A 12,899-nucleotide genomic window follows, 5' to 3' on the forward strand; every position below is an offset into this window, starting at 1 on the left:
CAAAGCCCAGTATTCAGGGCTCGGTTCTTTGTTAGGAGAGGTGCCAAAGGAAGCAGAGGAAGACAGCCCTTAACGCCTCTCCACCCATCCTTCTCCACAAACACTCCCAGAAGCCCACCTTTTCCAGTGTCTGCTCTCATAAAAATTTGAAACTATTTCCATAACCGTGCCGTGACCACTTAAACACCAACGAACGCGGTCGAGAAACTGCCCCAGCAGTTTCCCAACGCCGAGACCCCGCTGATGTCGGGAAATGTGCCCCAGCCACACGTCCCCCGTAAACACAGCCGTGTTTTTCTCCGCCCTGGGCGAGAGGGGAGACGCTCCCCGAACCCGCGGTCACGCTCCGGGAAAATCCCGGGCTCGCCTTCTATTTCCTGAAGATGAACTTTCCGCCTGCCCGCGCTTCCTGGTTCCGGGAAGCAGCGGCGGGGAAAAGCAGGCTCGGGGGCTCGCCGCCGCCTCGGCGCGCCGGCGGAGGACGGGAACCGGGAAGCGGCTACCGAGACCGCTGTGAGAAAAGCCCCGAAGAAGCAGAGCGGAGCCGGGCATGGGACGGCGCAGCCGGGCACTGTGGGGAAAAAAGGTCCGCGGCGGGGGAAAGTCCCGGGAAAGGGGCGGGAGCGCCAGGCCGGCCCGGGGCGGCAGGGGGAGAGGGCCCGAGCAGGACAGTGCGGACCATGCCCGGGGAGCGGGCGACGGAAAGGAGAGCCTCGGCCGGCGGCCCAGCCGCGGCCTGCCGCCAGGGCGCTGAGACGCGGCGCCCCACGGAGAGGGGCCCGCCGCCCCCAGCCCAGCCCCACGGCGCGGCGGAGAGATAGGGAAGAAAGGAGAGAGGCCGGCAGCCCCGAGGCTGGGCCGCAGGCCGGGGCCCGGCCGCTCCTCACCTCCGGCGCCCGCCGCACAGGAGCACAGCAGGATTATCGTCCCCGCCAGATCCATCTTCACCGGGCCCAGGCCCCGTCGCCGCCTACCCACAGCACATCCGCCCCGGTCGGTGCCGGGATGGGGAGGGGCGAGCTCCGCGCCTCCCTCCGCTTTGTCCCCCGCCGCTCACTGGAGGACCGCTCGGTACCGCCCTACAGGCTCGGCTGGGATCGGCGGCCCAGCCCCAGCGGCGGCGTCCCCCGCCCGGCAGCGCTCCGCTCCCCGCGCCGCCGCTTACTCCGCCCGCACGCCCCCGCCCGCACGCGCGACCCTACCGGCGGGGCGGGGCTGGGCCGCGGGTCACGCCCCGCCCGGCTCCGCCCCGCCGGAAGAGAGTCAGGCACCAACGCCCGGCGGCGCCGCGGGGGCCCGGAGGGGCGGGGCCTGCCCGAGGGGCGGGGCCTGCCCGGCTTGGGCCGGGGTAATGGCAGCCTCTCGGCGGCAGAGCGGGGCAGGTCTCGACGTTGGGCGCCCCGTTGTCTCCGCTGAACGGAGACTTTTTCATTTTCAGCCCGCCTTCAAAGACCTTCGCGATTCAAGCGCAAAGGAAAACCCTCCGGTGAAGATAAAAACGTGAGCCGTTCAGACAAAGCGTTTCATTTCTTCTTCGTCAGGACGCTCGTCCTTACACTCAACTATACTAACTCGGATGTTTAGTTTTTATGTCAGAGTTTGTGACAAGTTTCTCAGTTTACTGCTACTCCCTCCTCCTATTTGTGCTTTTCCATTCCTACAGCGCTTTCATAACACAAATAACCTCCCCCCTGCAAGACCGCTACAGGCGGGGGAAACGGGTGTATGTCGAAATTGCAGTGAGCGCCCGCCAGATGTGGCAGCTGCAGCTCAGATAAGAGAGCTGCTGAGTGCAGAAGATAAATTACCGTCCCCAAGCTGTATTTAAAATTTGTGATGAAAAGCTGAAGGTTTCCATAGGGGGAGAAAGAAGCAGGGTCGTTACAATGTCTAAAGAACAAAGTTAAAAGTTTATCAAGAAGTTTTGGTTGGGATACGGTTGAGGCTTCAAGGAATGTACCTAACCTCGAGTAGGACGTGAAAGAAAACTATGTCTTATGTGTTCTTTTGCAGTTACTTTGATGTAACATAGCAAAAATCTAACTTCTGGACCAAATTCGAGCCAGGAGTGAATCCCAAACGAACCTTGGGTAATTACAATACTAACATACACGCCCCTTTGTGGATAATGAGTGTGCTAATCAGGTAACGTCCGCGAATGTTTTAAACATGAGCTTAGATGCGTATCTATATTTAGGAGTGGTGAATGAATCAATATTGACTGATCAGCTGTATTTTATCGTTATAAACGCCGGGCAGTTGTTAAATGCCCGGCACCCACTTCTGCAGAACTGAGGTAAAAACAACTATCCTGGCACGGTGCACTGACCGGGGGGCACAGCGGGTGCGGAGCCCTCCCTAAGGGCCAACAGTTAGGATGCGGCCTGAGTAACACGACTCTCCCGTCGCACTCACCACAGCCAGGTTTTTGTAACGCAGATGTTGATCAAAAAGCACCGAAAACCCACCGCACCGCCGGAGTAGCGCCGCCACCGCGCGTTCCCTCAGCGCCGAAGCAACGCGCGGCGGGGGCGGGGCGCCCCCCCTCCCGCGCAGGCGCCGCCCCGCCCCCGCCGGCCAAACAGGCGGGGCGGGGCCCTCCGCTCTGCCCCCCCCGGGCACCGGGACGGGGGTTGAGGGGGGTGTGCACCCCTGGTACCAGCGCCGCTCCCCCGGGGCGGGACGCGGGTACGGCCCTGCCCCGCCTCTAGCCGGCCCTTCCGGGTGGCGTCAAGGTCCGCCTTCCCCCCCACACCCTTACCCCGCGCCCCTCACCCGTTCCGACCTCCGCCCCGCTCCTCCCCGGGCTCCGGCCCCACCCTCGGAGTGCCCCCCCCCGCCCCGGGCCCCGCCGTGACCCGCGGCCGCTTTCCCCTCCCGCCCACACGTCCCCGGCGGGGCGGAGTCGTCGCTGCTGTTATGGCGTCTCGGGCGCTGTTGGCGAAGGATCAGCCGTTGCGGTGCCACTAGAGAGCAAAGGAGCCGGGCTGGGCGGCGGGCCCGGCATGGAGAGCCTGGCGCAGCCCCCGCCGCCTCCGGGCTCGCTGAAGAGGGGCGGCGGGGGCGCCGCCAGCCAGCTCCTCCTGGAAGAGGCGGCGGTGGGCGAGGGCGGCTGCAGGGACGGGCCCGCGGCGGCTGAGGAGGGTGGCGGGCGGCGCAGCCCTTCCCCTCAGCCGGCCCCCGCTCCTGCCGCGGCCCCTCAGACGGCGTCTCCCTGCCGGGCCGCGGAGGGCGGTGCGGAGAGCTCCGGAGCGGCGGCCGCCTCGGAGAGCGGCGCGGCGGGGGCCGGCTCCGGGAGCAGCGGGGCTCCCAGCCCCCCGGGGGAGGAGTCCCGCAGCCTGGACTCGCTGGAGTCCTTCTCCAACCTGCACTCCTGCTGCCCCAGCAGCTCCGAGCTCAACAGCGACGCCGAGGAGGCGGTGGTGGTGGCGGCGGCGGCCTCGGTGGGGGGCCCGGCCCCGCAGCCTGAAGGGGACCGGCCGACGGTGGGCTCCCAGCTCCTCTCCGCCTCCAAGGAGCGGTTCCCGGGCCAGTCGGTCTATCACATCAAGTGGGTCCGCTGGAAGGAGGAGAACACGCCAGTCATCACCCAGAACGAGAACGGGCCTTGCCCGTTGCTGGCCATCATGAACGTGCTGCTCCTGGCTTGGAAGGTACGGCGGGGCGCGGCGGGCCGCCGCCATGGCGGGGAGCGGCGGCGGGGCTGGCCGGGCCTTCCCCGGGCCCTCCGGCCGGCACCGCTGGAAGGTGGTGCTCGTTAAGGCTCGCTTCTTGCATAGGGAACTCGGAAAATAAGTTGACGGCTTGCGGTCCGTTGCCAGTACGCTGCTTGAGTGCTGCTGGCATATATAGACTTGCGTTAAAATAGGAATCGACATCGGGATGATGCTTCGCTAAACTGTGGAATGTATGGTCTGCAGATGCGTGCAGGTTTCTAGTAAGTAAACGTGGCTATTTATAGCACTGGAAACGCAGGCAGTGTTTTGGGAAAATAGGTTAGTTTTGCGTAATGAAGTGTAGGCAGAATTGTACAAAATACAGATTTGTACAAGTAGCTGCCTGAGTAACAGGGATACATTTGTGCAGTTATGTAGCATAGATTGTATTTAATAAGTAAATTAGGTCGTGACCAAGTATAGCTTGGAGACCTGAAAGTTCTCAAGTTGACAAGAGGAAATGGCCTAAGTTGTACCAGGGGAGGATTAGGATGGATATTAGGAAAAATTTCTTCATGGAAAGGGCTATCAAGCACTGGAACGGGCTGGCCAGGAGAGTGGTAGAATCGCCATCTCTGGAAGTCTTTAAAAGATGTGCAGGCATAGTGCTGAGGGACATTTTGGCAGTGTTAGGTTGATGGTTGGACTCTGTGGTTTTAAAGGTCCCTTCCAACATAGATGATTCTATGAGTCTTGTGTTCTAATAGCCATCATGGATACAGACTTCTTGTAGTCTTCAAGTAATTCTTTTTAATGTTTAAGGAGATAAAATGTAAGGCATATTGTGACTACTAACATCTATATGTGAAAAGAGTATCTGTTGGAGAAGAGCTATGAGGCAGTGTGCATTGCAAAACAAGGAGGAGAGGGGACTCCTCAAGAAATGCTGGCAGTTCAACCCCCAAAGATTGGTGAGCTGATGGAAGGGAGACGTAGAACAGGAAAGCTTTGTGGGAATAGTTTCTCTGTTGTACTACCAAGAGGAAGAAATTTGGTGTTGGAGGAATAGCAGGTTGTTCACAGGTGTAACAGGTGACATAGGAAAAGGTCAAAATGGAAGTAATAGTGTAAGAAGAAATTTGCTTAGAGGAAGGTAACTTTCCAGAAGACTAATGATTTTGTTTGAGTTACAGTTTCTGTACATTTTTCTGAGTGGAATAGCTCAGACATCAGGAGGAAAGCTGTGGATACAGTGGTGTAGATGTTTACCCATTGGTGAAAGCAGTATAAGGAAGTTGTGTGTGACTTTAAGGTGTTGCCTTCTGTAGGTTCTGCGATCTTCAAGAGAGTGTGAAGGTTGTCTTCAACTTCAGTATTTAGCACTTGCTTTCTATGCTCTCTCTAACATCTAGGGGTGAGTGGAGGGCCTTGGAGAACGTACTGTTCCTTGTCATTCTGTGTGGTGGTGTTTTAAAAGAAATCACTAGTTACAGGATTTTCCTTTTTAACTTTTCATTTAATAAAAGCATATAAATGGGACAGCACTGTTCTTAGTGTTTGCATTTAAGGTTTTGGAGGTCTTGTTCCTTAGCATTCTTCCTTTGTATCCTTAAATATGATTGCTTTCTTCTGCTGTCCTCCATCCAGGATTTTAACTGACATTCTGCTTTGATGAAATATGACACTAATGAGAATTAACGTGATACCGATTTTATAAATAGGTGAAAATCAAAATGCCTCTTGGGAGTGCCGTACTGTTTCTTATCACTAGGATTACAGGAAGGGTTTTCTATAATTCTGTCTGTTTATGTAAAACCTTAGCAGAATTTACATGAGCTGCAGACAGGCAGCTAAATTGGTGAAACTGCTATCACATGACTTATTATTCATATGCTGGAGGGTTTTCCTCTTAGTTGCTTGTATATTGCCCCTCCTGGTAATTCATTTTCTTAATTAGTTGCTCTCCAAATTCACCTTTCTTTTCCCCAGTTTATAGTCCGGTACCATGTTGGCATTGTTCGGAGTGGCAAGCTTATTGGCAGCTCGTTGGTACATCACTGACAGTAGCTAGCTATGTACCAAGGCTGAGGGTGGACAGCCACGTTCTTCTCGCTTCTTCTGAACCAGAATGAACAGTAGATTGGGTTGGGTAATTATAATTTGGGAACAAGGAAGCAGACCAAGAAATGAAACTAGGCAAAAGCAGAGCAAGAATACCGTAGTATATGTTAGGTGAAGAGAAGCTATGTGGCAGGGAAACTAAAAGGGAGTAAGGAGGAGATGAGGGCAGGAAAGAAAATCACAACAGAGAATAAGAAGGTAAACAGCTAAGCTTTGGGTTGTCTTCCCTGTATCTGCCACCACTTTCCTTCTCAGAACTCTATCCTGACAGGGTTGAGAGTTTGGTCATACTGTATTTAGATGTGGTCTCAAATGACTTCAGATAATACATACAAACGCTTGAAGTTGAGAAACAATACTTGCAATACTAGTTTTCAAATTTTCACAAACGCTCCCCTTTACGTGACCAACTACATGCTTTCATTATCCCAGAATGGGAGTGATAACCTTGAGATCCAATACTGTGTGTCAGCTGGGCTTGTGCAGCAGTGAAAATTGAATTCACATAATTGTTTGTGACAAGTGGCACATAATCAATTTGCTTAGAACCAAAATCTTTATTTACTGCTTAGTACTAAGTGGGAAGCCTTCAGAGGGTATGTGGGCCATAATCATGGAAACGTTTATGCCTAAAAACTCAGATTAACATTTGGATATATTAAGGAGGTGCTCAAAATGCAAGCTTCTAACTGCCACATTGGAGTATTGTTTTAAATATACTAACAGTTCTGTGACCTTCTGTTTGTATGTCCCGTTGTCCTCATTCAAAACAGTTTTTTTGAGACAACCCTCACCGAGTAAAGGTATACTATGCTATACTAAACTACTGTAAGTAGTTTGTTAATTTGCTTAAAGGACTGTAATAACAAGAAAACTTAAGGTGTACTGTACCTTAGGTAAGTGTGCCATATACTCAAAATATTTATCCCTAGTGGTTATGAAGATCTTGTTCATTAATGGAGCAAGATTCTTCTTTGTTCCTAGTCATTATTTGTTTCTGATTATGCCTTTTGGAGGTATTTTTGATATCAGAGCTAAGATCTTGGGGATACAGGCATAAAGACTACTTTAAAAGAATTGATTCTTGTAGAGTGCTGCATCTGTGTGTTCTCATCTGTGAGTGAGATACTGGATTGGTAATGCTTGGGTTTTTGGAAATTCTGAAATAGTAGCACCCATTGGGACTGTTCACATTCCTTTTTTGATAGTACCAAATTTTGGAACTAAACTTGAGATAAAAATGCTACTTCTTTTATCCATTACTTTCCAAGGAACCTGGACATAGAACTTTGAGGTGGCAGATTGTAGAAGCTGTACTTTTAAATGTTACAATTATGGAATGACTTTTCTTTTGAAGTATTTTTGCAGACTGCCTATATAAGCTTAACTTGCTATTTAGCCTTTAGAAGATAGAGCCAAGGAGTTCTGCTAACAGAAGTGTTACAGAAATGCTCTACTAAGTAAAAAGAAAACAAAAGCAGTATGGTCTCAACTTGAAAAAGTAACTGTTGTGCAAAAACAGTGTGGTAGCCATTTAGACTTCTGTGATGGAAATGAAAGCAGAGGTTGAGTGTTGAAACAGACATTTCAAAAGGTACGTACAAGCATGGGTTGTTTCTACTGATGTAGTGTATGGCACTCTCTTTCATCTCGTTTAAATCTTAAGACTGCTCAGTCTTTCCTCAGACTTGTGGCTCCCTGTGTAGTTAAGCTTAGCAATGCAAAGCTTGCTTTTCCAAGTACTTGTTGTGATCTTTGTTAGGTGTGGTTCATGCACCACTTTCTGAAAACTTCTGGCATTGCATTAAACTGTAATTTTGTGTGGGTGTAGCCCTTCTCAGGCTGTACTCCATGGCAATCATCAGATGCTAAAAGCTTAGTAAGGGTGCCATGTAATTCTGCTCTGTATGTCTTCGATGGGATTTAATGTCATGTGGCTGAAGAACGCTGTGAACCTTAATGCATTACACAGAAATTACATATCTGAAATGTCCAGGGAACAGAGAAACAAACTTTTGGAACATAAAATAAGCCTAAGGGAACAAATAATATAAAACAAATATAAATAATATTAATCTTATCTTGAGAAGTGAGTCCATATGGAATAATCCTGGTAGAGTATTTGACAGCATCTTTAAAAGTTTTTTCTATCACAGTTCTTTCTACGAAGGGAAGTTTTAGGAGCTGCGTTCCCTATGTGCCAAGCTCTACTAAAATTTTGTTAACTTTCAGAACTGTGTGAATTACCTGTTTAGGCAATTGTAAGAATTGTGTAAGTGAAGGTTATATAACAGCTGATGCTTAGATGTATCCAAGCTAAGGTGCAGAGAAGAGGAGTAAAAAATTTCTAGTTAGAAATTTTTAGTTTTAGATTCTCATAAAAATGGCCTCTTCTCAGCGGAGGCAACTACAACATGCTCCCGCTGATATCGATGTGATTTGCTGGACTCTGCAGTGGAGATGCCTGGTCTGAGCTCTGGCACTGGCCCTTCACACGTGATCCTGTCTTCCGTGTTACTGACCTAAACCTCCTTATGGCCAGAATTTGCACAGATTGCTCAGATGAATTCGCTCAGCCTCCAAAGGTGAGTTGCTGGTGAGCTTCCAATGGAAGCTCAGCGGAGGCCTTGGCAGCCTTCCTCCCTGCGTCTGTGGGATGGGCTGAGCTTATCTGTCCATAGGTTTTCCAGCACGGGAAGCCTGCTCCGAGAGGCTGGAGGAGCCCTGGTTGGGGGATGAGATGTTAAGGTTGTGGGGGGGCAGCATGTACTACTAGGCTATGATAGTGTGGTAAGTCTGTGAAGCTGTTCCTGCAAGGCAAGAGGTGTGTATTTGCAGGGAGTATTTATTGGTTTTTGTCAAGGCAGCTTGAAGCTACCCTTACCTCTTCCGGAACGCTGAATTCAGGGGACTCGCATGTTTTAAATAAACATGTTCTGAGACTATAAATAATAGGCCATTAGAAATTTGCATAGTCCCTTTCTATATGCATAGTATTTTTGGAAGTGTTAGCTTCTGTGCAGGACTATATAACTTAATTGGTTTTTTTAAGCCCTTCTGAAGAGTGGGAGAATATGGTGGAAAAATATTTAAAATCAGTACTACGTAGTTTTCCAGTTTGTAGTCTAATGCATAGAAACCGTATATGTTGTACTAGCCAAACGTTCCATATGGAAATTTGGTTACCAATCTTGTCTTTTAGTTACAAAGGTGTCTCTGATGTACCTCACATTGTAGTTGGGTGAGAAAGTTTTAGTTTCCAACTCCTGAATGTGGGAAATGAAAAGTAGCTAGAAATAGGAAGAGAGATTGGGGCGGAAGACCAGGAAACTGCAATAGAGGGGGACAGGAAATGGGTGGGAGTTGAGGAAACACGTTTTTCCTAAAATGTAAAATTAATGTAAAAATCTAGCAACTAAGCATTGAATCCTACTGAGAAGACTTGTCCCTCAGAGTAACAGATTGTTATGGACAATAACAGCTTTCACTACTACTGTGTACGTTGTTTTCTTTTGGTGATTTATGTGGAGAATGACTGTGGTTCTGTATGATTTTTCTCTCTCCCTTAAGTTTTAAGGTGTTTTCTTTCCCGTTTCCTCTTTGTTGCACGTTTCCTGTAGCTTAAGCACTCGCAATGAAGCTCTGAACAGTTAGGAAATGTCATGTTCTCTCTGTACCCTTAAGTCAGCTCTGTTCAGAAGTACTTAGGACTATGCTGGAACCCCATTAGCCTGCTTTAAAGGTGTGATCAAGGTCCTCCAAAACATGCCAGCCCTTAAAATTATGATGTGAAGTAATCCGTTAACTTTGTTTAGCATTTAATTAAGCAGTTAATTTTGAGATTTAGCTTGTTAAAATGCCTTACTGTGAGAGATTCTGCATATACTTTGCTTTGGTTCTGCAGTAAAAAAAAAAAAAAAAATTGCTTAGCATTACAATCGTGAGGGAGAATTCAGCTTGTTAACCAATGATGCAAATAATACCTCCTTCAAGTCTGAAATATTAATACATTTACGCCATGAGTGCGTAGAGCTCAAATACACATAACCCATGTAATTGTGCTTTACAGCTGCCGTTTGTAGTGTAGGCAATGCTTCGGGATTCCCAAATGGGGTGCGGAGCAGAAACCCCCAAGCAATGCTGGCTGAGCTGATATGAATGGTTTTAAATAAATCATAAAAAGAGCTAGCTTCGCTCCTGAAAGAATCGTCACAATAGTCCTGCTAATAGTTGAGGGCACAATGCTAATTTTCCTTCTTATTATACTGGCACATCTGTGTAGTCCCGGCACCACTGCAGGCATAGCTGGTGTGAGTGATTCTGTCCTGTGCCGTTATATTGGCTCGCCTTCGGAGCTGTAATGAAGCAGACCAGCTCGGGGCTGTGCACAGCTCATGGTTGCTGAGGTTTGGATCCTGCCCATTCAGAACTGGGAGGTTAAGAATGACCTTTTTGAACCTGTACTCCTGTTATTTTTATGGCACAATATATTATATGTATGTGCATATTCAGTATGAATATTATGAACAGGAAAAAAGACGATGAAAACCTTTAGCCTACCAAGTATTAGTGAAACTTAGAGAAGTTCTGGTAAGAGGTTAAGAAATTTTGTAAGTTACAATCCATTGTCACTCATATAAAAGATGTTTTCAAAAATTCATGTGCCTATGCACACATGACTGATTTTTCTTTTTGTTTAATTCATAGCATCTTAAGGGTTTTTTTTATAAGCGGAACCAATTTAGCCTTCCTTCTTATGAGTTTGTGCTTCACTAGTTTCTTGCTTTACTAACGGTTTATACTTTCATTCCCTTGCTTCCCCAGATCCCAGTACTGTTCAGCTTCTTTCTACGTTCAGCGACGATGGGTTGGTCAATGGGTGGCATATGCCATGTGGCCAATTCTGACCTCAGTGTGAGCATATTTCTTAGCCAGTGTATAAATAACAAAGCCATATTAACTTTGTGTTTGACACATTTGCCTTTTGCCAAATATGATTAAAATTGGCAGTGAGATAGATTCAATCCAGTCACACCTCATTTTCTCTGGAAAGTTATTAAAAAGCTTAGTTCTTAGGTTCTCAGGAAGGAAACCCTCTCCATCACAATGTGAACAGTGTAATGTGTTGCTATAGTGTGTATTTTTGAGTTTGGGATGCTATATCCCAAAGGCTTTTTGTGTATTATTCTTCCGTCTCATGGCTTTCTACTTCCTCTTTCCTCTCCACACCCAGCGAAGTAGTTGGAGCCTATTAAATCTTAAACAGGAGTTAACAGTCTCACATCATGTCTTTCTATCTGTGTCAAGGAGAACAGTGATAAGCGTTGAGAAACTTGATTAAAAAAAAATCCTAACAAAAGGCTTTCTAGACTTTCAGTGGAAAGACGTTGAAGAAAGATAGGATGGGAAGATCAAAAACTGAAGGGAAAGCTTAAAAACCAAACAAAAAATCCCAAAAGCAAGCTCTAGAAAAATAAAATTCATATTTATGCAGAGAAAAATTGAGCAGATTATGGTTAAAGACAATGTACTACTCTGGTATTCCTTCAGATTGCCAGAAGCGTGCCTTTGTATGTGTCTGTGCTTTGGCTGTTACTGCAGGGAGATGTGTAAGTGGAAGTGCACGACCAAAACCTCTCTCCCGCAACCAGCATCCCAGGTAGGAAGGTATAAGAAGCCTTTGGCTCTGGCGGCTGCCAAGGTGGTTTTAGCAGGTGACAATGCCAGGAATATGTCAGGGAGAGGGTAATGGAAGCTTCACCACCAAGTTCTGTGTGTCCAGTCTCCTCTGTATGAAGCGAAACCAAAAATCCTTGAAATGTGGGCACGGGACGGGAGGCTGGGAGGTCACGCCTCCTCCCTGTCCCGGCACCTGTGGCCACTACACTCTGCATCCCCTTGTCTGTATGCAGGAACTTTGTGAGTTAAGGCTCAGTTAAGCATTACAATGAAGGCAGGGAGTCCAAAACTTTTCTGAATAAAGTGAAGTTTTCTTAACAGAGCATGGCTGCAGTTCCTGCTCCATTCATCCTGGATGCTTGTGGCTGGGCAAGTGCGGCCAGCGATGTGAGCTGCTCTGTGGTTCAGGGGACGCTGGTGCTATGCTTTGGTGCGAAGAGGGAGCACGATGCAGAGAGCTGCAAGTGGGAGAGAGTTCTGTGTGCATGTGGCTGCTCTAAAAATCAAAATGCCTTTTTTTAACCTCCTCTTGTAGGTGCTATTTAGTAGAGGCCCTGGGAAGGTTCTTGGTCCCAGTATGCTAATGCTCCTCTAAATTGGTGAGGCAGATGTGCTCTGAAGACTTCCATCTTAGAAATACGTTATTGATACTTTCCAAACTGTGGTGCTTTTGACACTTTAAAGAGAATATGCTTTTACTTTCACAGATTAAGCTGCCACCAATGATGGAAATCATAACGGCTGAACAGCTGATGGAATACTTAGGTTAGTAATTACGATAAATGGTTTTCAGTTATGTGTTATACTTGTTAGTGAGAAGGACTGTTTTGTTTACTGTTTCATTCTGCTTGACTTGAACGGGTGCTTCAAGAAAACTACTGATGGCATTCAGTTACTCATGCTTTTCCTTAATTGCTTTTAGAAGTTTTCTGTCCTGCTCTCCTAACTGGTAGTCCTAACTAATGATGCAGTTGGTGTGGGTTAGGACACTGACACATTGGTAGATGTAAACTTAGGCATGTCTCTTACAATGTTGTTCTGTTAAGTTGACAGAATGTAGTAAGTCAATTGTGCCTTTAATTGTCTGCAGTAACTCTAATCCTTGGTACTATGACCCGATTAGAATAACAGGAAAAATTAATTCAGTTGTTGCAGTGATTGGGGTCTCATTTGCAGGCACTACTCCCTTGCCAGATTCGGTGTTCAGCAGAACTGCAGCAGTTCCCGTCTGATGAATCTGTAACTTCAGTAGCCCAGAATGAGCCAGGTGTTAAAAGTGCAGTTGGGATAATACTTAAGCTATATGTGCCACAGTGCTTTCCCTTTGCAGCTGAACAAATATAAAACGTTTGAGCTTAATAGACTAGGTTTTGATTTTTCTTAAGCGGGAGAAAAAAATCCCAACCTTACTATATTTTCTTTCTTTTTGCTTGTAAAGAATGT

At 47.8% G+C, this 12,899-nt stretch overlaps 2 protein-coding genes across 5 annotated transcripts in view; one reads left to right on the forward strand and one right to left on the reverse strand.

Moving 5' to 3' along the window:
* Positions 1 to 1,188, reverse strand: part of ADAM10 (ADAM metallopeptidase domain 10) — a 52,823-nt gene extending 51,635 nt beyond the window's left edge. The window contains exon 1 of the mRNA XM_074599783.1: positions 888 to 1,188. Within this exon, the coding sequence (XP_074455884.1) occupies positions 888 to 942 (55 nt within the window). The 5' untranslated portion in view covers positions 943 to 1,188. The remainder of the gene's footprint in view (positions 1 to 887) is intronic.
* Positions 1,189 to 2,868: 1,680 nt separating this feature from the next.
* MINDY2 (MINDY lysine 48 deubiquitinase 2) overlaps positions 2,869 to 12,899 on the forward strand; it is a 33,368-nt gene continuing 23,337 nt past the window's right edge. For 3 of the 4 annotated variants that reach the window (XR_012588941.1, XR_012588940.1, XM_074599791.1), the window contains exons 1-2: positions 2,871 to 3,653; positions 12,164 to 12,221. Coding sequence is in view for 2 of the 4 variants with exons in the window: in XM_074599791.1 (XP_074455892.1) it covers positions 3,006 to 3,653; positions 12,164 to 12,221 (706 nt within the window). In the remaining 2 variants the exon portion in view is untranslated. Of the gene's footprint in view, positions 3,654 to 12,163; positions 12,222 to 12,899 lie in introns of all 4 variants that reach the window. The other variant, XM_074599792.1, reaches the window with a different exon arrangement.

This window comes from Larus michahellis, chromosome 9, assembly GCF_964199755.1.
Source record: "Larus michahellis chromosome 9, bLarMic1.1, whole genome shotgun sequence".
Classification (NCBI taxonomy): domain Eukaryota; kingdom Metazoa; phylum Chordata; class Aves; order Charadriiformes; family Laridae; genus Larus; species Larus michahellis.